Here is a 26,706-nt window from a genome sequence, read left to right as displayed (position 1 = left end):
AAAACAAGACACTTTTTTATTTCCTGTATTGTGTGTTTGTTGCACATTGTAATTATTGTCACTTCATCGTGTATAGTTATGTAGATGTACACATTTATCTTGGTCTATTTTCATTACATTACATATATTTAGAACGCGTAGGTTTAACCTTGATTTGAAACAGGACAATCGTCACTTAAGTTTAAAAGCTAGGGCGACGTGTAATACACTCACTTATGAAAATGAGTTCTATTTTTGTGGAATAATGAGCGTATTTAGCGTGTGCTTTCATGGTCATGGGACGCCTTGGCGGCAGCATGTCCCTCTTTGCCCTAGATGCACACAGTCTCGTGTATAAAACGCCCTCCTGCTGTTATCAGATAACACAGATTCTGTGTCGTGGTGATTTCTTTTCTTGTTCATAACACTCAGTAACTTATTTTTGTGATTATTTGCTTTTTGTTAATATAACTCGGGTCATTCTGGATTTTATTATAAACAAGTTAAATAATCCCGAGAGATGAATGTTATTGAAATATTTTAGTTTCTTTCTAAATTTCATGATTTTTTTAGAGCAAAATTAAATTGCTTACGCTTCGTTTAAATGTCTCGACCTCAGAGTGGTGTTTTGACAATCGGGATATTTATGAAGTTCTGTCATGGGGGTTTTCTGCGGTGAATAGTTTCTAATTTTAACTGTTGTAGTTTTCACGGCGCAATATTAAATTATTTGCAGTATTAATAAATTTCAATATCCTACCTTTATAATTATTATAGTTACCTATTTAAAATTTTGCTAACGATTTGAATTTACTGCTTTCGGCATATTTTCAGTTTATTTGCATTGTTAGTATAAATTTGAATAATAATAATTTTTGAAGACCATAATAGCTATTCTACTTTTTTTTGCAACGTGTGACTACAAGTGACCGTTGCAAAAATAATGTAGTTACTTTCTACTGGTTGAATCTTGCTTAACGCGTGAAAATTAAAAACAAAACAATACACCGTTTCTAATACCTAAGGCACAGAGTTTAATTTGGTTTGTCTTCTTATGGTGTTACTGAACTCGAGTCTGCCAAATTTGTTGTCAAGGTGACCCCATCCGCGCATGCGATCTCCACGGAGCGGTTTTTATATGTGGCAAACTCCAAGGTCGTTCGCTGTTTCCCCCTTTGCCACACGATAGCTTGTCCGAAATAGTATATTTACTCTGACCTCTATTTTGAAAAACCGGTTTTCGATCTCGACCGGGGCTTTCATTCGGATTAACTTCCCTGTTATATCCGACTATACCCCCTTCCCCGAACTAAGTGTCCCAATCAGCATTAAGCAAATTTGTCACAGGTATTATTTACGGCTTAACATTTATATATATTATATACATATACAGGTATACTATGATTAGTAACCAAAGATCGTACGTCTGGTAAGACAACTCGAATTAGTAGAGTTAAGATAAAAATATCACATAATATACACATTAGTCAGGATCAGGATAGATATACAGGGTGTCCCAAAAATAACACACCAGAGCGACACTGTGGGTAGGTGAGCTATATACCTACCAGAAAAAAATAATTTGACCTTAGTAAAAGTCTTTTAGTTTTCGAGATATTTGCACTTTTTTTATTTTTTTGGAATAACTCTACTTTTTGTTGAGTTTTTTGCTACTATTGCCAGGGTTAGCTCCAGATGGTAGTTGTTTTTATTTTTCAGGTAACCTGAATAGTTTTTCCGGGTACTGCAACTAATATTTTATCTGATAAATGTTATAAAATGTGAAATAAGTTATTAATTTGGTATACCTCGTACCCTTGTAAAAAGTTAAACGTTAACTTTGAATAGCTAGTGTGACACCAGCCCGTTACACCAAGTACCAAGTATAGCTAGTGTGAAAAAAAATATGTATGAAACTGAATTTGCAAATGATCTTAAAAATTGCTCCACTTAATGCAGAATCAGGAATGATACAATATTATTGAGATTTTTCACAAGAACATAGTCATTTAATTTATTTTTCGTCATAACACCCTACCAGCCTAATCTTTCTAAACAAAATTAAATTTAAACTTTTAAATGAATTAATTGCTAAGCGCTAGGTAACGGCGCATCAATCTTTTTCCTACGTTGTATTCGTAATAAAGGAGTGAGATAGTTACTAGGCTTTTCTTTCTCTCTCTGAACTGGTACAAACAAACTGTGACAAATCAAACTTCCCAAAAGCATGCGGATTTAGGTACTAATATCGTGGTAGAGTGCCTTTGTGTGTCGCTTGATTTGTCGCCGTTTTTACTTAATGGAAAATAAAACAATAAAATTTAAAAAATTTAATTTTTATTAGATATTTTAGCAAGTGTTCAAACTCCCTCTGACTGTAATGCACATGCGACATCTTTTGACGAATGAGCTTCTCAGACGCCTCAAACTCATTTGAGGAATTTCTCGAGCTGCTTCATAGACTCGTCGTCGTAGTTCGGTTTCTGTAGTGATAGCTTTGGAGTAAACTTTATCTTTTAAGCACCCCCAATAGAAGAAGTCGAGGGGGTTCAGATCAGGTGATCCCGGTGGCCACAAAATTGGTCCCAATCGGCCAATCCATGTTCGTGGGAACGTCTGGTCGAGGTGCGTTCGGACGTCGCGAGCTTAGTGGGCTGGACACCCATCATTTTGAAACCACATTCTTCTTAGTAATGCTATTGGCACATCTTCGAGAAGGTTTGGCAAATGGTTTTGTAAAAACTCTAAATAATTTTCGCCATTTAAAGTCGGAGGCAGTTCAACTGGGCCAAATATTTCCCCATTGAAAATTCCGGTCCATAAATTAATTTTAAACTGGTGTTGGGACCGATCTTCTCTTCTGTCGTGCGGATTCTCTAACTGCCAGCTATGGATATTGTGAAGGTGCTAACTAGGAGGCTTTTGAAGTTGACAAAACTGTACGCGTTTAGCGTAATCGCTCGGCAGTAAAGTTTGAACTCTCTGAATATGGTATGGGTCGTATCGGTGCCTTTTTAAAATTCGCTGTGCCGTAGACTTTGAAATGCCAGTTCGTCTTTCTATCAGGCGAACTGAAGTGGACGGATCTCTTGACACTTCCTGCAAAACTATTTCGTCTGCTACGGTACGAGGTCTGCCTCCACCACGATGGCCAGGGTTCCTACCCTCTCTGTATGCAGTATCAACTCTTATTATGGTCTCATGGGTCGGTGGCCTACGGCTAAGAAATCTTACAGCATACTCTCCTCTTGCATCTCTCTAATCTTGCATTAAACCAAATGTTTCGCCGTAAATTAGGTACATGTCAGCGTAATCACTATGAGTGAATTCGGGGTTTGCTCCAACGATATTCTGTTGATCTGATATTTTAACTGTATAAAGGCAGTATCCGGAGGCGCAGCTGTCGATCACACACAAACAACACGGTCCAAATAGTAAGCAAATCAGGGTCCAAAGTAATGCCAAGTTGTTGATATGATTACTAAAAGAACTTTTCCGATCGTTATCAAATCAAAGTCCAGAGTGATGCCAAGTCGTCGAAAGTGTAGAAACGGAAGCAGCGATAAAACGAAAAACGCGTACGTAGCACAAAACACAAAGGTATGTACTAACGGGTACTACGGGCCCAACCCGACCCGATCCCACCTGCCGACCGATACCGACGTAAGAGAGATAACAAATAAGGGTCATACCTCTCGCTCATTTTTTACTGCCTGGGGCCTAGCGACAGAGTAGTTAGTCATAAAGCTCAATAATTTAACACAATTTTTGTTTAGAAACTAATTCGGCTAGTAGGGTGTGGATGTCGAAAAAAAATTAAATGACTAAGTTCTTGTCAAAAATTTCAATAGTATTGTACAATTCCTGATTCTGCATTAAGTGGAGTAGTTTTTAAGATCGTTTATAAATTCAGTTTCATACAATTTTTTTTCACACTAGCTATTCAAAGTTAATGTTTAACTTTTTACAAGGGTACGAGGTATACCAAATTAATCACTTTTTTCATAGTTTATGATATTTCTCAGTAAAATATTAGTTGCTGTACCTGGAAAAACTATTTCGAATACTCGAAAAATAAAAATAACAACCATCTGGAGCCAAGTAGACTACAAAGAGTAGAGTTTTTGCAAAAAAAGTTCTGTTTTTCTGGTAGGTATATAGCTCACCTACCCACAGTGTCGCTCTGGCGACATATAATATATTATATATATATATATATATACAGACATTTTGTTATTCAATTAGTGCCCAAAGGATGTGTTGGTATTATCTTATATCCTCTTGGCTCTTAGCTATACCCTCTTGGCATTTACCAGGATGTTACCTGATGGTCGATTGAACTCTATTGGAAAATTCTATGCCTAAAAAGGCAAAAAAAATGAAATTAAAATATTTATCTAAGGAGTTTTTCTTTCAACTACCTGGGTAATACAAACAATTTATCGAGTTAGAAAAAGGAAAATTGTTCGTTTCCTGTAATTAATTGTTTTTAAATATATTGCGTGGTTACAATTAGGCTATATGTAGGAATAAAGGAAGCGGAAAGAGCTTACGTAATCCTCATGTGGAAGCTCCTAGTCAAAGAAATGATATCCTTTGAAAAACATAAAACAAAAATAGACTGAGTTCCGCGACTCTTTCGCCATTCGAGATCTCCTTTAGCGTCTAATGCTTTTACTCTTCATTTATCAAATCGCAGAAGAGTATTGGTTTCTAAGGGAAAATATGAAATAGGAATGTTGAGATGTCTAGTCACCAGAAGGGTTGATGTGTAATGAGTAGTTTGTAAGAGGAAATTGCCGCAAGTGTCGGAAAATATGTGATTTAACCATTTGTTATGGACAGTCACTGCGGAGATCATGAGAAAATGAAATATAGATGGATTGTGTGATGATAAGTGACATGTATTTGACGAAAGCAAACAACGTTGTAAAATGTAGCTCTCGTAGAGATATGTGGAAGAAGATTTACTGTGATGACCACTAGAATGGGATAAGGGCAGAGAGGTGTGGTCGCTGAATGTATCTTGCTGAAACTCCTCATAGGGTTTCGGTCAGCACGAAGCTTTAAAAAGTTTAGAAGCAAACTTACCCGTGTTGGATATCAGGATTATTTAGGAATTAATGTTTTGTTATTACTTACTACTAAATATATCCAGCGTCTGTGCATTTAAAGACAAGAAGTTGCAATTATAATGTAAAAGTCAGTAAATTTAATAAAGAAGTATTTAATGTGATCACGAATCAGCGCAAAGGTAAACTTGTTTCTGGGTTATTATTTTGCATTTAGCACATTGAGGTTAATATTAGCGATAAGTCTGTAATGCTCTTTACGATTACATTTTCAGACCATGTCCAGTTTGGTGATACGGCTGGATTGCTTTCTGTATTCATATCATTGACCTACCAACAAATGGACGTCGGGTCTAATACAAAAACCACGAAAAAAATGTCCGAAGTTAACCTATACAAACGTGGTGACACGAAACGAAATATAAAAAACTAAGACATTTAATTTAAATTGTAACGTCATTGCAATACTGCCTAATTTTGCTTGTAACAATTTAAGGGCCCAAAAATGACATATTTAGCTTCTACTGGAAACGAAACAAAATGCACCATATTTAGATTCAACTGAAAATTACTTGAACACAAGTGTAATGGAGTAGTCAATAGTAATAATCGTAAATATTAATTAATTTTTATATATATTATTAAGTCGAATTTTGTACAAATTCACTTAAAGAAATAATAAAGAGTTGGGTAGATACATACCTACAAATATTACTACGAATGTGAAAATAAGCGTGTACTAGAAGAAATGTACCGATATTCCAACTAAACGTAAACTCAAATATCCGTAATTCCGAAAACCGATTTATAATAAAACCGTTACGCTTTCCAGCAATTTTGATGCTTTTCACAAAGACAAAATTAGCTTTTATTTTGTAATCTTCCTAAAAAAAATATATTAGACATTATGAAAATTCGAGCTAACGTTTTTTCGGGAAAATATATTTTCTGACTTCTGATAGGTAATTCCAAGCCATAAAACGAGTACAACAATATTTTGTTAGTTATTGCTAACGTTTAATGAAAAGTAATTTTAAAAATAAGATTAAAATCAACGCGACTCTATAGTTTCTTTGTTTCAAATATTTCAATCGCTTATGTTTCGTGCAATTGAAAATGACCAAGGAGTTTACATAAGCTTCTTGAAATTGACGTAATGGGTCTCTTTCCATCTTTTGCGCATGCAATGTGTAGAAAAAGGACAGTTCGCTATTTAACTGTTTTCTTTGCTTTAGTAATTTATATTTACGAATAATTTATATATAAATTAAATACTATACAACTGTACAAAATAACACTTAAATTGTAACTATGATAACACAATATATTTGTTTAGTGAAAATATGATACAAAATCCTGTTTTTACATTTTACTGCAGTAATTTTTACAAGTTATTATTATATGCTTAGACTATGGAAAATTATATGGTACTGCATAATTGACAACCGCGCTGTCAGTCGAATAAACGAAAACTGTGGCTTGATTGACGCTCTGTATGCGATTTTAACGCCCTGTCGGTGCGGACATTTTTTAGCGCGAACCCGACGTCCATTTATTGGTAGGTCAATGATTCGTATTTACACTTTACTGTAGCAATAATAAGAAAGATTGTCGTTGTAATTTTTTAATCATCGAATAGATAAAAACAACGAAATTGCAAAGAAATAGTGATTATTAAAATTACGTAAACAACAACTCGACAAAATTAGCAAAAGCACAGCGTATTTCCACTTGAGACCATCGTTAGCAACAATAGGGGAAAGATGACCAGATGATCCCCTTAAGGGAGAATTGTGGTAGTTTAAAAGATATTCAGCTTAAAGCAGATGTAAAAACGTTGAATGATAGAAAATTTATCTATTTACATGTTGTCTTACTAAAAACGTTTTATTTTCTGATGTTTCATTATTATATTTGAATATTTTTAAAACCCTACTAAAGGATCGTCTTTGACATCGGGGTGTCCAAGATGAAACGATGAAACCAGTTTTTTTTTCACCTAAATATTTCATTGAACTGACAGACCCTTTATTTTCACCCTTAACCGGTCTTTTTAAGAGGGAGCACGCCAAAAAGGTTTTGACGTTGGCTAAGCCCAAATTTGTGAAATAAATATATGCCTGAAGTTCGCGTGACATGCGACAGGAGATGTTGAATTTTGCGCATTAAAAGTACCAAATTAGTTTTAGCAGAATAACTCTAAAACTAAAAGGATTAAAAAAATCCGTAGTGACAGTTCTCGATCATGCATAAATATAATTAATTACCTAATTTTTGTCCTAATAACCTGTAGCATTTCGAGGATTAACCGAAAAAATGTGAAAATTAGAGGTCATTTCGTGATTTTTATCTATCGAGGAAACTTTATTCTTTTATGTTTCTAATTAGTGTCTATGCTTGAATATATCGTGTAATTACTCATACAATATTTTATTTTTAACTTTAAAGTGGATATACCCCTCTAAAATCAAATCGAAGATTAGGAATTTTTCCTCTGCTTCCTCTTCATGACATAACGCGTAGTTACTGTTAACTTTTTACTTGCCGATCTATGTAGCGTCCTACTTTTTACGCCTCTAGTTCTTTAGATCGTAGTCTTCCGCTGACCCGACTTCCGAATACGAATGGTTTTTTTTTACAATTACGCGGCCTGGTCTAAAACAAGAAAAAGCGTTTATATTTGTTATTAATCGAGATCGATCATGTAAACGAAATCCAGCTTTCTACTATTTTATTCGTATTGCAAGCTATTAAATTAGGAGGTTTCAGTATTCAGAAAAACATACAAATTAAATATAGTCCGTTAACAATATACACAGTACAAGATGATCCCCACGGATCATCTCGTACACCAAAACCATAATCATCTTGCCCCAATTTACTTTTTTTTTTTTTTTTTTTCGACAAAATAACCTGTATGCTGTCTACTGTCACCGCGCCATTAAAAAAGTAAATAGAGCATTGTACAAAGCCACCAACACAAAAATCTTAGCAATTGATTGCTTAGAATGGAAGTTGCCTAAGCTTTTAATCAACTTTACCTTAGATCTTACGCACACAATTTTTGTTTTTTTTTTCCACAAAAATGAACTCTTCACTCACATCGCTATTACGAATTGACTGATGAGAGGGCACAATGAGGCCTACATTTTACTGAAGAAAATATTTAGATGACGTTACTAGTTTCGCTACAATTGAAAAGGATTATCTTACCTCCATGGATCATCTCGTACACCATTCCCCTAATAGTAAGTACTTGGTACTTGGTGTAACGGGCTGGTGTCCGCAACTCGACGTCAAGGCGCCTATTTCACTTCACTTTTTATTTTTATGGCTCCATCAATATGAGAACTGATGATTTTGCCAATGTCACAGTTGAAAGAAAAAAAACGAATGCGTGTTGTCCCCTTATAGTATTAAGTATTACTGTGTGCTTTTTTATGCAAACACTTGCAGTGGGCGGTTCTTCAAATGATACTTTGTCCTTTCTTATCTTTACTCTGATAATATTTTCAAATTTAAATATTACTCAGGTATTTTCCAAACTTCAAAGTGGTACATTTTATATCGGAAATATTTTGTGACTTTGTTAATAAAATAGTGTTTGTTTAATTTCTGCAACTAAATTTTAAATGATTCTATGAATATTGAACATTTCAAAGTACGTCAGTTGTCGGTCATCGTAGTACAAAACAAAATAGCACCGAAACGTCTCCTTTATAAAAACAATAGTTTATTGAGTGTCTAGTTTATTACATCTACAGACAATTAGAGTTGTTCATTTTTTTCAAACTCTGTTTCAAAATCCATTTCGAGGAATAAGGTTGCTGATTAATATTTTTTATGTATTTGTCAATATTACGTTGAGATTCTTTATTTTTCAAAAAATAGTATTGAACTTTGACATTCAATGACGTCATCAGGGGCTCTATAATGTTTTGTCCGAACGCAAAGAAAAATACGCAAGAAAAAATTAAATGTCACTTCATCAACGTTTGTAAACATAAACATAACCTTACTATCTTTGCAACTTTTGATTTCGCTGCCGGGAAACAAAATATCAAATATAACACAGCTATGGAATACAACAAAATATCAAATATAACACAAGTATGGAATACAGAAAGTGCTTTGTTTATACCTACGAGAATAGTTCAATAAATAATCCAAACAAGATCTTTGTTCAGTGGTGTCGTGAAGTAAACGTGAGATACTTCAAACTCGCAAAATAGGCGCCTTGTCGTCGAGTTGCGGACACCAGCCCGTTACACCAAGTACCAAGTACCAAGTTCTTCAAACTTTCAAACAAACTTTACTATTTATTGTTGTGAAAATCACTTTGAAGTAAGTTGATAAGTCTGTATAAAACAACACTTTGTTTTTCTTTTCACTGTTAGTACTACTGTGAAATTTCCGAGGTAATAAATATTCTATTAGTTTTATAGCTGACCGAAGATTTGGTGAACTGTTTCAAAGTGAAAATTATGAAATATGAGCAAAAACTGTATCGCACAGTCAAGCTGCGCAATATCAGTATATTAAATGAGGTATGAATTCAACAGTTTGATTTGTATGGTTGTAAATTGACCTATTACAAGCTAAATAATGTTTTCAGCATCCAAGTGAATCAAAAGACCGTGAATTACAAAAACTGCTATTCCATTCCAACCTACTATCAGCATGACAGCAAAAAAAGAAAACATGGAGGGTTTGTGTAGTCCCCAGTACATCTCCGACTAGCACATTACTTGTAAAGTTTAATTAGTTATATCATTCTTGTGCTATGAAGCATTCTTATAACAAAAATTTTTTTGGTTGCATTAAGAAGTATCCAATCTATTTTTTTGATACATGGGTCAAAACAATGTGAAGTAAAAATGGTTGACAAGAGTACAAATTATAAAATAAGGGAAACAACAAGTGCTAGGACGATAGTTGAAATATTTTCTTCTTGACAAGTTTCTTCAACAGCTACTCCTTCTCTGTTTGATTCTACAACCGAAATGGAAGTAGAAGTAGAAAACATATTGTTAGATAGGATTTTGATCAGTATAGAATTTTTAGGTAATTAAAAAAAATCTAATTTTCACTCTAATTCAAAAGAAATTAAAAAACCTGTGACATATTATATTTAAAGTAAATTATTCAATGTTGAAATGATTTTGATGTTGAAATTTTCACTGCATAAACAACACTCAATTACAAATATGTGCCATATTTGCTTGAATAAAGAGTGACTGAAAGGACTGAATTCTTAATAAATAATAATTCTAATATCAGCACATTTCATGATTATGAAATTAAATGCACACCTTTTTGCCAAAGAGAACTTGGTTGCCATTTTTTTAACTGCTGTTTTGCCAGGAAGTTTTATAAGAATAATATAAAAATTATGGAGACCATCGGCAGTGCCAGCTTCATAGTTCAAAAATCTTGTTTAATTGCCATTTTTTTAACTGCTGTGTTTTGCCAGCAAGTTTTATAAGAATAATATAAAAATTATGGAGACCATCGGCAGTGTCAGTTTCATAGTTAAAAAATGTTGGTTAAATTTGTAAACATTAAAGAGTTTTGTTGGTAAACAGTCGAAAGGTAAAAAAGTGTGATTCAAGTAAATTGTGTAAACAAAATACTTATTAATTAATAATACTTTTATTTCCCACGTATAGCAAATAGGTAGTACTTGAAATTGTCAAAATTGAAATCACTACTCATGAGATACATTTAACCAGTGTTTCCTGTTAGTCAGACTGGTCTGGCCAATGGGATTTTTTAAATTACGAATGAGTAGTAATGTTTAATCAATCTTTTGAAATCGATAACACATTTGGTCACATTTATAATATTCATTTTAATATAGGATCACTTCATAGATATTTCTCATCTAACCACGCAGAAGCTGTATAAAGTTTTTGTTTCACTATAGCTTTCATTTTACTTCATAGTCTTTTTAATCTGAGTTACAAATATTTTTACATTACAATTTTTTACATTGCATTTTAAATTTTTACATTATAACTCTTAACTCAGCGTGCCTCTTGGCGTAGGCCTCATCCAGACCTTTCCAGTGCGCTCTATCAAGAGCTACTCTTCTTCAACATGATCCTGCAGTTAGCTTCAGCTCATCCTCCCATCTTTGATGTTGACACACTGTTACGTTTTCCATCACGTGGGTAACGATTGGTGGCTACTTTGCTCCATTTTTGCGGTCCACGCAACAGCTAAAGCTATTTAGTTTTAAATCTATATAGATGTTTCAACATTTGAACGATTTTTGCTCTTCTTACTTCTGCAACATTAAGCTTATTTTAAGTAAATGTATTCCATAATCATTACATTTTCGACTTTTGGCAATTACGAGATTCAGCTTTTATAAAGTTCATGATTGTGTCTGTCATATAATTGCTTTAAATAAAACAAACAAAACTAAAATAAAAAAAAAAGAATAAAATAAAACAAAACAAAAATAGTGGAACGATAAAACCCCAATACTTTAAAGAAACACCAGAGAACAAAAAGTAACGAAATACATCTTATAAGTTAGAATTAGAGGTGGGTGATAAATAACGTCACGATGAAAAAATCACGATGATCCGCCGTCAAACTTATTACAAAGGGAGTAAAAACTTAAATCATTCTATAAAAAACGGCTATAAGTATTAGAAAGAAGCCGCTGGCTAAAACCGTATATCGTGATGTAAGTTATAGGCGTGACAAGGTCACGGAAGTAACAGTCGTGACAAAATCACGATGATTTATCACTGTGATTTTTTGGAACCGGAACGATTCCTTTCTGCTATTCCCTGTCTAGTTAGAATTTCATTTTTGACGTTTTGAGAGATGTCAATTTACTTTTTTAAATATTTCCTGTCGCAAGAGTACTCCCGTAGTCCAACTTACCAACACCGGTTAATGTCCTATTAGAGCTTAGCGAAATTTTTTTTTTTTTTGTTTCGTTTTTTTTCTTTCAACTGTGACATTGGCAAAATCATCAGTTCTCATATTGATGGAGCCATAAAAATAAAAAGTGAAGTGAAGGTTAACATTTATAGAGCCATTGATACCCTCTACAAATATAAAAACTTAAAAATTTTCAAAAAATCATAACAAGGCAAATAAGCTACCAAATGATAAAATATTCAAAGTAGTGTCTTAAAATAGTCCATATTTTCGAAAGAAAATTAATATGTATAGGTCAAAAATTGTGAACACTGCCCATTGATTAAACTTATGAGAGAGAGTGACGAATCCTATACGGATACACTTAGTACTGCACTTTGTTGAAGTAGCTATAAAGTATACCCAAACAAGTTATTGTGTCAAAGACGATTATATTTAATTACGCTTTACTTTAAAACGATGCTACTAAATGGGTATTTCTCATATTTGAAAAAAATAAAAATACTATGATCACCAGTTTTATAACGTGTAGTAACAATAAATAAATATCTACATTGTGTTTTGTGTCCATGAAGGATAGTTAAAATACCGTAATTTAGGAAAAAAAGTGGATTAATTTAAGGCATAATTAATTAATTCTCAAAACATCGAAAATGTCACTTTCGTGTGTGCGACCCATTGACTTACAATTATATGGACGTCGGGTCCGCGCTAAAAAGTGTCCTCACTTGTAAGGCGCTAAAATCGTATACAGAGCGCCAAACTCCGCTTTAGTCTTCATTTGTTATACTGACAGCGCGATACTGCGATGACATTACAATTTAAATTTCGAATAGGTTGACTTGGGACATTTTTTTCGTGGTTTTTGTATTAGACCCGTCGTCCATTTATTTGTAAGTCAATGGTAAGGTGGTAAGGTAAAAAACCACACCCTTTAAGCAGGGGAAAAAAATCGTGTGTTTTATATGTCAGAAGAACTACATAAAAAGAAATGCTAATAGTACCTCGGTTGACATCCTTGGGTGTATGTTGCACAGCCGTAATTATTGAAATGTTGTGCTTGTATCTGAATGTATCTGGAACGCAAAAAGATACAGCCGCCATCTTTTCATTCAAATGTCAGTTTCGGCTGGCGGTGCCAATATCTACGAGTAATTACACTTTGATCTGCGATTTTTAAAACTCGCCGAACATAAGTGGTCGCAATTGTGTCGGTCGTTAGATGTATGTTTTTTAATTAATGCACTTCAGTTTTGTGGCTTTAACGCTATTTCTATCAAAAACAGCTTCATTTACACGTCCGTACTTGGTATTGAAGTTTTTGAGATTTTAATGGAAAAATGTCACTAGCACGGAGGTCACGGATTCGTGAATAAAAATTTGCCCATGGAAGTGACTTTTGATCCATGAAAGTGATTATTGTACCTATGGGATGCGGGTATTGCTTTTTTCTCATTGTTTTTTCTGTACAAATTTCTTGAGTGATGAGATGAGTAGACGTGACTTATTTTCAACCCCTATAATTAAGTCGCTTCAAATCTGCGAGCTCGGCGAGTATTTTTCCCTTAAATAACAAGACCAAAAGTAGTAAAATCCATCACGAAAAATATCTTAAAGAAGTTTACACTGTTTTTTCGACCAGAAGTATAAATTACCCAAATATACCCGAGTTACCTTGGCGTGGTGAGAGTTACATTTAGCAGAGGCTATTTGGTAAATTTGTTTTCCTAACTATACCCGTAGTCGCTCAGCTTCTGTGCCATTAACGGCGTCCCCACAAAGTATAAATTTAGTAAAGGTAGGTCAAGGTATAAATTTATACATTTAGTAAAGGCGCGACAGGGGGGACTATTAATAAACAGCTCGATAACTATAAATCTTTAATACTTTGTAACTTTGCAATCATACACTATAAGGATGTACTATGCTGTTAGGCTACTTAATGTACCTATTTAATAAGATTAATATTTAATTGCTGTAATGTTTACAGTAGTAATAGGTATCTTTTAACTCCTAAATTTCGCGCCTCTAATTTATAACGTTGAATGTTGAGTTTTTACTTGAATTTTCCTTACGCATAGTTTAGATATAACTCACTTGTTTACGTATCATATATTTACGTTACCACATCGCACACTTCAGGTCCGATCAAGGTTTACGTGTAGTTGATTAGTTAATAATTAATAGTTTATCGTTTTAGACAAAATAGTTGATAAATTTGTTCAACTAGTTTTATTATGAGTGAATCGTTTAATCCAAAATGCACGGTCTTACGCACTTCCTCCACAAACACCATTCCCGGGAATCCACTCCACCGTTGGAAAAAGAAGACAGTAGTGAAAGCTGGTACTCCTCATTGAGTACCTCAGATTCTCGGACATTTTATCAAAATGACAATGCTAAACCAATACCCATTAATCAGAGAGGCTCTTATGCGCAGCGAAGTTTGCGAGGCCCTTCAGGGAGCCCTTTCGAATTCGCTTCGAGCCCCAGAGACCGATATCCGAACTTTGCGAGTTACTTCCGTGAAGTTATGGAAGGAAGGAACTCTCCCACTCAGCACCATCCCGAATACAGGAGACAGCGAAGTGAAGGAGAACGCTATCAAATCGGTGTTAATACTTATCAGGCTCCGCGACACGATTACCGCCATTATGTGTCGCCTCTCTACAATGACGTCATGGACGACATACAGGAGAACGAATACAGCAAGTGTGAACGCTACGGAGAAATCAGCAACACCAAATTAAATGGTCCTGTCAGAAATAGGTTTGATAACAAAAGTTTTGCCCAAAAGTTAGCCGACAGTGCTAACAATAAAGATTACAAGGAACATTCACACGATAAGGAGCGAAGAAGCTCGGGGTCAAGCGCTAGTGGGTCGCGGCATAAGCATCATTCTATACAGGAATTAATTCGGACGTTTGGCAAGAAAGTGGGCCATTGGCGACACGATTCTGGCGAAGGCAGGCGCGGTTCATGCGCAGTTCCGAATAACTCTAATGAACCCATCGCAAGTAGTGATGAGTTTCGATCTCGTTCTAAGTCACTCGACGGTGACCATTTAAATAAAATTGTAAGAAGACCTTTACTCGAAGACTGCGGAGCTACGTATCACATTTTTGATACGATAGTGAAAGAAGGTAAGTGGTGCGACTTGCTTTAATGTTTACTATGGTTACTTTTTTATTTTAAGTACAGAGTTATAGTATTTATAATTATCTCTTATCTACAAAACCTAACATCCACGGACTTGACTTGCGCCCAGTCTTTGCCCAGTCTTTGTCCACCGACTTCGCTTTATCTTAAGTTTCATCGGTCTTGAAGAAAGCAAGGAATACTTGTATTGCGGTAATAATGGAAAATGGTGGAAAAAATATTAAGCCCATTTTATGAGAGCTTTCGGGAATTCGAATACCAGAATTCAATTGAAGCAAATGTTCAGCCGCAATTTTAATCCACCATTTTGAAATGTACGCTCTCAATTTGGACCCCTACATTTATTATATAACGGTTTTTGGAGCACCCCTACACTAGACTCACTCTAACATTTTCTAGAAAAAGGGTTGAAGTTTAAAATTTGTACAGCTTCCATTATGTTTATTTGACTTTCGAATAAAGTTCTCCTTCCAAACATTTCCATCAACACAACCAAAACTATTAAAGCAATACAAAAAAAATTAGTTGTAAAATAAACAGGAAAAGGGTGTAAAGGGAGGGGCACGAAAGTTCGTATGAGAAATTCAGTTTTGTATGACCTAAAACGGGGTACGGATCAACAACAACATTTCCTTAAACGTGAAAAACTTAATGTAAGGGTTTGTTTGCGAAAAATTAATTCTTTGAATTTTTTGTCGTCATGCTTGTTGTAGGAATATAATTTTGTACACGCATTTTTTAAAATACCTTTGAAAGAGGGTAATAGCGCATGGCGGTGTTTTAAACTTTAAACACGCATTTTCAACTCCCTTTAAAAAGGGAATTTACGCATAGAGGTGTATAAACACCGTATTTATATAAATAAATAAGCATTTTTCAAACTATTAAAGGGACTAATGCATAACGGTGTTTTAATTTATACGGTGATCTGAGTGAATTGTTTTTCACGTGCAGGTGTATATTGGATTATTAGCCAATTCCACATAAAGTAAGTCGCGGCCATAAGCTGTTACAACTATACACACATGTCAGTACATTATTGTGACGACTATTATTATTTGAAAACTTTTGAATGTACACTACTACTTAATCGCCGATATGTTGGTACGATGTTGTCACTAATACATAATAACGGCGCACATGAATTTCTCTTCTATTGCCAGGGGGCCTACCACAACCTCTTAAAACAATATTACTTTAACCTTACATTGACTTTTCGTACCATGACGCGCTTAAAGTAAGCTTATTGTAATGTTAAAACTATGATGTTTTATTGGCAGCTTTGTGACTATTCATTTACTCAGTTCGTGCCTTATTCAAATTCATGTCAAATTTAGCAATCTTAAAATAGTTGCAATGGAAACAATATTATTTTCAGTTTTGTTGTCTTAATATTGATTTGTGATGATTAAAAGTTAAGTTGAACTTATTTATTTACGCATATCTCTTCAATATTTTGTATATTTTTTTATTTAACAGCACATAGGAAATAATTTCTCGTTAAATAAAAATACGCGATGTTTATTTCGCAAAATTATGACAACGCTATCTATATGCTCCTTGGCGAAACTAACAGTTCACACTAAACTATAGTTCCGAATTCACAACGTGACTATCAAGACTCATCTTGTTTTATTTATTTTTCTTTATGAAAATGCGGAATAATTATTGAAAACGTAATTTTAATATATTTTATTTTTACATACTTTTCTTATTTAACAGTCAAAATTTTCTGAATGTAAGTAACATTAAACACTTAAACATTATACTACGATAAGACGATTCGGAACATCAAAAAAGAAAGAGATGGCATTATATAGTTCACATAGCGTTATCTCTCCTACTTTTAGTAAGGAATAGACAATATTGGGAAATCATTTGTTCTTTCAATCACTTTTGCAATAATACATTTCTTGGTTGACAGGTTCGTCATGGTACGAATATGAGTAATATTATAATAAGCTTACTTTAAGCTTGCATTGAAATAAGAATGTTTGTGGAAAGGTTATGGTAGGCCCCTTGTTCAGGACGCTCGGGACTTAACACCATTCGCCGGTTTCTCTTAGTTAATAACTATTCACATCTATATGAAAAACACGACCTTAATTAAATTCTTCTGTCTGTCTTCATTAAAGTCTTAAATTAGTGAAAGGGTATGCATAACGTAACGCTTTATCAGTAGTCTTATGTAATGCTAAACATTGATGAGCTTGGAGGGGTTTGACATTTGGCACGGGCGTGACGTTGGTTTATTTTAAAAACAAACACTAATATTTATACAGCCAGACGAAATATCGTATAATTGTTATCGTACATGCTCATTGAATATGTGCGACATTTATAAAGACAATTTCACATTTTTGGATGTTGAATTTTAAATTGACACCAAGTTTACGGTAAAGAAAGTAGTATAGTAAATACTTTTTATTGTAGGTCCTCTAGCCATTTGCTATATGTAGCGTTATTTGTAAAACTAAATAACGACTTCGCAGTTTTTATTTTATTAACATCACAAACAACAACTATTGTTCCACGACTTTATATAAATCGTCATATTTATTTTCATACAAAATTAAACATATGTGTTAATAAAAAAATATTTGTTACTACAATAATTTACAATGTGGATTAACGGGTAAATTTACGGGTGGATGTAGTCGTCGTTGATTGGATAGTTGATCCTTGTATATTATGAGAGGTTGAAAAGGATGGTCGAACTGATCGATGTTTAACGGATGGTTGGAAGGGGCTAAATCGAATTTCACGTTGTAACGATCTAAATGTAGTATGGAATGTGTAGTGCTAACGATGACTGAGCAAAACCATGCAAATGTGTTTAGAGAGTATGCTAAAAGTTATACAATGTAAAAGAACTGCGAACACAACCGCAGAAAAAAGTACGATAATGCAAAATCAGTGCAATTTAATTTATAGTTTGATTAAATATAATAAATAAGATGAAAGAAAAATTAAATGTAAAGAAAATTAAAAGGTTACTGCTGCAATCTGCTATTGTATATCATTCCATTGTACAGCTGTTGGTTAAGTGCAGCCGAATTAACTTAAATGAACTTTGTTAGTATCCTTACACAAAAATAAAAGTCTAATGCTTGTGAATACAAAATAGACTGCTCAACAAAGTTTAAGGAACGGGGTTATTGTAATATGTTTTCAAATTTAACAAACTGTTTCCTTATATGCATATTTATTTAAAAGATAAAATAATAAAAGGGTTGTTAAGGAAATAAAAATTTATTTTAAAGTAATGAAATTATGACAAAATAAAAAAAAAAAAGTTCTTAGGTTTTCGCGATTGTTACACACAGGAAATGAAACTATTTTTCCGGATTTAAATCGCGTATATTTTTTTTTCATACAAACCGACGTTTCGGGCCCTTTACAGGTCCCATGGTCACGGTTGACCGACGTGGTACAGTCTTCAACCAGTTATGTCATAAGTGGTATACGCGACTCAACAAATATACGCGGTTTAAATCCGGAAAAATAGTTTCATTTCCAAAAAAAAATAAAAAAATGAAAAAAGATCTTTGGTAACAGTGAAAATTATTTAAAAAAGCTACTAAATGAGTTTTTTACTAGTTAGTCGGACCTCCCGAAGCAGTAGTGACGGCTCAACAACGACGTACAAAGTATGAGGTTCTCAATTGTCACCTGTGAAATAAGACACCATACTTTGGATAGGTGAGGTTAAAGCTCTTTTTCTGTTTGTAAATTTTGGGGAAGATTACTGAATGCTTTTCTCCATGAATCGTATGCTCACTGACATTGAGATTGGCCGACTGAACAAGCAACTGTATACACGTGATACTCGCGGAATACATTCTTCACTGGTCTTGCAGTATATGCACGTGCATTATCGTGTATAAACATGAAATCTTGGCCGAACTGCTGTCGGTGAGGGATTACCATGAGTTGCACAACTTAGTCACAGTAGCATTCCGCATCCAAATTAGTTATAGTAATAATAATATAAATGTAAGCTATACTATACAAATATATACAAATATTTCTCCCGGCCCGGGACTTGGACCCGGTACCCTGTCTGGCAGCCCAGCATGGTAACACACATACACGAGGCAGTTGAAAATTTGCCTTATATCGAAATGAGATCAGTTCTTCCATCCCAGGCTACTTCCAGCTCAAATCATTGTCTTTTCGCCTTAGTAGATGAACATCCAGATGTTACTGGAGTGCATTATTGCGATCAGGAAATTCGCCAAACTCGCACTCTTTTTAAATCTGGATGAAAACCGAAAGGAGACTCTTCAGAAAAAAGTACACGCGCCCACTGTGTTTCAGCCCAGTGAACATGCGTTACACCACCCCAGACGACCCAGCCCAGCTTCTAACATATGCACAGCCCTAAGCATCTCGTCCTTCGTTAAATGATGACGCGATATGGCTCTCAAAATCACAAAAATTAACGAAACCAAAAATAAATTGTTGAACACAAGAAAAACAAACGTAAAGTAATAATAAACTCTCAATAGCTCACTTTTGAAAAAATTTTTCAAATTTCAAAATGCCTTTGCTTTTTTGTTTTATTTTTTAAATTTTGAATCATAATTTAATACAGTTTTAATTTACATTTATAAAATTTCAGTGGCCAGCACTGACTAGACTTTGTTGAGTAGTGTACTTTTGTTTCTAAAGCTATATTCATTAGTACATTTATATACTCGATGATTCAGTATAATGTTTAAATATTGGATTGTATACTTTAACATTTTATCATTTATTCACAGCACAGAGATAACCCCAACGTCATTGTTATCTTAAAGTGCGCTCGTGTCTGGATAGTGTCTGCTAATTTAATAGAACTCTGTAACATCGTTATATTCTGTCCGAGTGACGTTCATTACCCAATATCGGCTAATATGAACATTTAGTGCATGTTTGAGTTTTGATTTACTAATGTACACAAAGTAAAAATGCTGTTTTTGCTTTATATTGTGGTCTACTTTTTTTCTAGATAGTAATGAAAAAGGTGTAGGTAAATTATTGAATTAAAGAATTGTAAGAATGATCTCATTATTAACTTAAAACATAGTTTTTAAACATTTGGTTTTGAAAGTCGTGTTAATTTTAGTTAATAGAAGCAGACCTTTAGAGTTGCGACGATAGATTTTGTAAATAAAACAGGCGGATGAATGATATAATAAGACCGAAGGTCAACCACGCCACGGTGATTTGTTTGTATATTAACATTTATAAGAATTTATTTTATTAACCTATTATGTCCCACCAAAACCAAAATCCTCCTTTGCTCCCTGTCCTTGGCGATCTCCCACCACTCCCTCTCAAATCCATCAAGACCGTCCCGCCAACACCTTCTCATTCTCTTTCCATCCTCGGGCACCCAAGGAGTGACGATGTTCGCCCACTTCTCGGGTTGCATACAGCTAACGAGGCCCCCCCAATTCCATTTGAACCTGGCAGTTTTGCTCCCCACATCAGCAATGCCACTCACCGAATTTAAATTATAACAATAAACTAAAGAAATATAATCCTTTTATACAAAGGGTGACAGATTATACTTTTGTAGATTGCAATAGTTTATATGAGTATGGCGATAGTATTTACATAGGGCGCCCTATAAGTTTCCGGAACTGGCCGCTTATATAAAAAATATTTAAAAAGTAATTACAACCGAGCTCTTGGTTTTCGCGATTGTTACACATAGGAAATGAAACTATTTTTCCGGATTTTAATCGCGTATATTTGTTTTTTCAAACAAACCGACGTTTCGGACCCTTTACAGGTCCCATGGTCACGGTTGACTGTCGGTTTGTGAAACGTTGGTTTGTTTGAAAAAACAAATATTCACGATTTAAATCCGGAAAAATAGTTTAATTTCCTGTAAGTAATTACAACATTTGAAAATGGAACTCTTTGACTGTAGAATACAGTTTGTTGCATCTGACTGTCACTTGTTTTTACATTGTGTCGTCATTTTAGAAATTGGTTGTCTACATCACCATGGATTTAACTCGTGAAAATTTTCGTAGTATGATTTTCTACGACTTTAATGGTAATATAACAGTTCAGCGGAGCTTCGCTCGGCTTCAAACTGCTTTTGGCGATCAAGCACCATGCAAGACGCTATTTATCGTTGGTTTGCAGAATTCAAACACGGTCGTGTGAATCTCAGTGACGAATTTCGTGATGGTCGCCTGTCTACTGCTGTGAACAACAAAAACATCGATGCTGTGCGCCGTATGATCAAAACAGACAGGCATGTGACATACCATGACATTCGGGCATCTTTAGGCATAGGCATGAGTCAAATACAGAGTCAATACTACACAAACATTTGGGTGTGAAAAGTCTGTGCTCTCGTTGGATCCCACACAATTTGACTGAGGCTCAAAAAACGGATTTTTTGACCTGTTTTTGATTGATGACCTTGTGACTTTTATTTATTTTCAAAAATGAAGAACCAGTTACGCGGTCAACGATTTTCATCACCTGAAGAGGCTGTCGAGGGGTATGAAAAATATGTTTCAGAGATTGTCACGGAAAAGTGGCATAAATATTTTCAAAATTGGTTAATTCGTATGAAAAAGTGCATTAATGCTAACGTAGAATATTTTGAGAAACAATAAATTCAGTTCTGGCCATTTATAGTATTTTTTCTTATTCATTCCAGAAACTTATAGTGCGCCCCATGTAATAATAAATAATACCTATCATATAAAAATACCTATGATATGATATACAGAGACATAATATGAATCAAATCTCCTTTTTCCGCTACTCCTCGTCCACTTGTGCGTATTTTACTTCGCGGTTATTCGCTCCTGACATAAATGTTCGTGTTATAAGATTTAATAGTGAACTAATAAGAGAAACATGTTGCGGTTCAACATGTTTCTCCTAATTTTAGCTGAATAGATTTTGTTGCAGATATTTCATGTTCATAGTAGGTTTATTCAGGGACAGAGGACAAAAAAATAATGGATTCTTAGTAAGAGTCCCTGTAAATCTGCGTGACAATTTAACTCTAGCGATAAGCCTCGTTTTCGACGCAGGATATCATTGACTTTAAACTTAGAGCACGTACTAATTTGAACGTCAATGGAATGTTACATTTTGCGACACTTTGATTGCCATAATATAATGTTTGTTGTGCTATTCCGTTGAAAACTGTAAATAACTCCTTTTCAATGTAGGGTTTGAACTAAATTCATTGCATTTAGATTCAACCACCTACTTCAAATGTTTGTTTCCATAGCATAGATATTGAACTGCTATTGTATTTTGAGAAGGGCCACGAGTCTAGAAATCATTCATGACCTGATTTGGCTGAAATAGGAAGGGGACCATTGTAACTGAAACAAAAGATTGAAGATACGTCTGCTATGAGTATCGAGGGGCTAAAATAATAAAGTTACATTACATATAGATGATCTTGGAAATTGTTTTGTCTTTCCTAGTTAACAGAGCTCATGTGACGAGTTTTTGAAAATAGAAAAATTTTCTGTTTTCAAAAACTCAACTTTCAGTTGAGGAAGTGATGTCTTTTGTTTACTGTAATGGTCAAGGCTGCTAGGTATTAGCGAGCAAATACCTAGCTAATACTTTTTATTCTTGTTGTCATCTCGTGTATATATTATATGTATATACACACGCACACGTACGTTCTGTTCTGACTTAAAAAGTTCTGTAAATATGTTTTCGGTTAAATATAAATAATATAGATCTATTTTGGGTTTTATAAGAATATCGGTAGACAAAATCTTAATTGTTTTAGAATTTCTTACTAAATTGAACCAGTTATTGCGAAATCAATTAGCGAAGGTTCAGTGATGCGATAAGTGCCAATAAGGTGTCCTAACGACCGCTTTATTGAAGTGCCCTCAGCTGTATCTCGAGAAATTATAACATTGTTGTCATATTATCGTTATTCTTTTGTATATATAAATGTAGGTACTAGGATAGCAGCAAGTTATAATGTTTAAGTCCGCATTAAGTTTTGCTGCCACGCAAAGCTCTGGTTTCAATTTAACACATGAAATGTCTCTAAAACAGCCAGAAGAGTAATATTTTGAATATGTAGGTGTTTCCTACAAAGAAACAGTTCTTCGCTGTTTACTCAATTTGATTGTTTAAACACTTAGGTACATTATACTTTATGGGCAAACGCCAATAGTATTTTGATACAAAGTTGCACAAAAAAATGTTGTGAATGTTAACTAATGCACTACGTTTGTTTAATCGTAATTGTAGTCATTATTGTTTTTCTATGGTATGCCATTCGTAACCGATGTGTTGTTAATGTCGGCATGATTTTAGGAAAGACTGTGTCATAAAATCACTCGACATCATATCGGTGGTCCACTAAGTCGTCAGTAGAAACGATTATGTGGAACCGTATGTAGTCTATGTGCGCTTATATGATTATTGTTTGCAGGAGCTCATTTACGCCGTGCTGCGTCACAGGACGCGGAGAAACGTCGCTCGTCGCTTGGCCATGTCCCTACTGTACGCCACCGTGCCTCCGACGCCTTTCTGGACCCGCATCATGCTGCCATGCTCTTCAGAGATTCTAGAGGGGTAAGATTCTTCAGACATTCTGTCTAATATACGACGTCGGTCATATGTCAATTTCGCAATAGTGACTAACAGCGTGGAGGTAAAGGAGATACAAGACGTTGATGTATTACTGAGGTAACATAATAGTAGAAGGTAGACTAAAAATCAAGTGTTTATTTGATCCACTCATGCCTAGTAGTGTATATTTTAAAAGGTGTTGCTTAGACATAACCTCATTTATGGTGGTTTTAACAGCATCTATGGTTACTACAAAAGGTAAACAACAACTTATTACGTATATATTACGTCCTGATACGCCGAAGCAACACGAGATTCGAGTGACAGTAACAATGGAAATTACTTTTGCAAATACGCACTGGACTCGTAATTTCTGTAAAAGTGTAATATTGATCGTACCCCCGTAGGGATAACGAATGGGCGCATGACACCCGGTTCAAACTCTTTTAATTCTTAGACAGACCTTGGCACTTGCTACAATCCATACATTGTAAAAAATGTGTCACGGCCCTGAGATTGGAAATGTTTTATTTTTCAGTATTAAATGCTCCTTAAAGCATTCTTGACTTGCATGATGAACGCAAAACATGTTCCGTAAATTTACAGTTTTATAATTGTTTCACGATTACATTTTGTTGTAGCTGCCCGTGGCGGACCCATTCTTGGAAAAAGTCAGTCTCTCCGATTTAGGTAAGTACTTTTTATAAACGCTTTTATAAATGACATCCTGAAAATATATATTGCAAGTTTCTTTCTTTACCAATCTTCATTTGAAATAAATGGTGATCAAAACAAAATTCTCTCATACATAGTAGTAATATAGTCGTTCGTGGCGATTCAAGTATGATATTGCTTTAAATATAGGTATGTTACATTTTTCTTTTTTCTTTTATTTATTATTATTGTAACACTTGAAGTTTGTTTTTCTGTTAACCCGATTTGATCATGTATTGTATTTCGTAGGTATAATGCTTGTGTACTTGGTAACTATCACGCGCGGGTTGCCAATCAGTCTTTCTGTTTATGTCAAATGATATTGAATAGGAACATTAACGTTTATTTTTCTGATAAGCAGACCACGCGAAATATTATCTTTAATGGAAAGGGCTTACTTATATATTGCAGTAACTGTATTTTTGTTTCTCCGTTGGTACTAAGACACGTGGTACGCGAATTAGGTCGTTATGATTGTACAGCGACATACATAACGTGTTACGCTAATGCAATACCAGACTGATTGTATATTCTTTGTTGTAATTACATGTAGATACGATACATGTCACTTTTACTCACTTTGTGTGCGAAAACCAGAAAAAGACTTATTAGTCTTAAATGTACTTTCAAACTTCGTATAGAAATTATTTTTATCTCTAAAATGATCCTGGTTGTATGACCACATCTGGTATTTTCTATGTCTTATGAAAACTAATAGGAAAACGAGCAATTTATACTAACACGTTTTGTGCTCGGGGAACTAAAAGAAGACCAGCACGCGACCACCAGGAATTTGTGGTTATTTAAACTAAATTTCGACAAAATAACACGACTCTGCAAATATAACTACTGTTTGACTACATTATTGTTTAATTTTACACAGACCTCTCGATGCCATTCGCACAGCGATAAAAAAGAGCTTTGTTTTACTTTTGTATGTTTCTATGACATTCCATTTTGTTCCAAGTGTGGTGCGTAAATGTTTGTCGGACTTTGACTCCCTCTTATAAACTAGTTAGAACATTTTTAAATTACATAATTATGACAGCCTGGTTTTATTGTAAATGGGAAAATTATGATAGAAAAATTATTTAACACCACTTATTTTTCCCAAAATTATTTAACAAAGATGTGAAGAGGTAAACGAAACCTTGAAAGGGCTTTTGGTTTGTATAAAGTTTAGAAGCCTTGATAATTTCAAAGTTTACAACCCACTCCATATTCATTTTATCATAATACTCACTATGCTCTCTCGCTTGAAATTGTGCGACTGGCGACATTTCCTTATCTTCGGTATCTCATTATTCACTCCATTTTTACACAGAGAACAGAGACGTGACCGTTCTCTCGTAAAGAATATATAGTTTTCATTTTATTTGTTTCTATTTATATAAAATTTGTTTTCATTTCAATGAAAATGCCTACGGATACGTACTCGTACTGGATATTAAAAGGTATTTATTTATTCTGTCTATGCTTTGATTTTAATAACACACGTTTGTTTATTTTACCAATCGATAGTGGAAATATAAGTAAAATAATTGATGCCGACACACGGCACCTGTTTACATTTGGTATAGATTTCAGTGTATTGATTCCAAAGAAATTTAGAAGTCTGTGGATGGTATGTTTTCAATATTTTGATTTATTTATCGTAGTCCTGGCTTGTTCAGTGAAAGACAAGGTCACTGTCCAAACTTTATCCTCGAGACTAATCAATATAGTGCATATACGTACAGGGTTATTTTGTATTAATGCGAATCCTTGTAGAATATTTATACTTTTACTATACTTACTATACTTTTCTACAAACCCCCATTTGAACCCCTGTCACGACAGGGCGCGACTTCCGCGAGAGCGCCATAGAAACGAGAGAGTTAGCTTTTCTCTATGCGAGAATAGCAATACCTCGCGCTTTATGTCGCTCTTGCACAAGTCGCGCCCTGTCGTATTAGCCCTTTCAATTACAGAAATGGCGTGTTTATATTTCAGGTTAATATGTAATTGTAAGTGCACCGCGAAAATAATATCCACTTAACTAGGCTTTTTTATGTTTTATGTTGGTCTTCGTAGGTTACCTACTGCATATTGAAAGTCTAATCTTTTCTTTTAGGAGACCGAAGTTCCGAATTCAGTTCACACGAATTTCTGTAACGTCATCTGAATCTAAACATAGAATTAAAGTAGATCAACGACTCTGCAACGAACAGCTTGTCGTACACGGTGCGGTGTCTGGATACGATGCTGTACAATGTACATTTAGACTATCATAGCAACAACAGGAAAACTTATTCCTAAACATCTAGAA

The 26,706-nt window shown here is 34.5% G+C and overlaps 1 protein-coding gene across 2 annotated transcripts in view; it reads left to right on the top strand.

Moving 5' to 3' along the window:
- LOC113226757 overlaps nt 1-26,706 on the top strand; it is a 94,727-nt gene that overhangs the window by 44,374 nt on the left and 23,647 nt on the right. Inside the window, exons 1-3 of one of the 2 annotated variants that reach the window (XM_026459497.1) lie at nt 14,098-15,094; nt 23,545-23,687; nt 24,326-24,374. In XM_026459497.1, the coding sequence (XP_026315282.1) occupies nt 14,212-15,094; nt 23,545-23,687; nt 24,326-24,374 (1,075 nt within the window). In that variant the 5' untranslated portion in view covers nt 14,098-14,211. Of the gene's footprint in view, nt 1-14,097; nt 15,095-23,544; nt 23,688-24,325; nt 24,375-26,706 lie in introns of those variants that run through there. The other variant, XM_026459490.1, reaches the window with a different exon arrangement.

Source organism: Hyposmocoma kahamanoa, unplaced genomic scaffold (assembly GCF_003589595.1).
Source record: "Hyposmocoma kahamanoa isolate Upper Pololo Valley unplaced genomic scaffold, ASM358959v1 100021, whole genome shotgun sequence".
NCBI classification, from domain to species: domain Eukaryota; kingdom Metazoa; phylum Arthropoda; class Insecta; order Lepidoptera; family Cosmopterigidae; genus Hyposmocoma; species Hyposmocoma kahamanoa.
The sequence above is the reverse complement of the archived record's forward strand: the minus strand, read 5'-3'. Positions and strand labels throughout refer to the sequence as shown.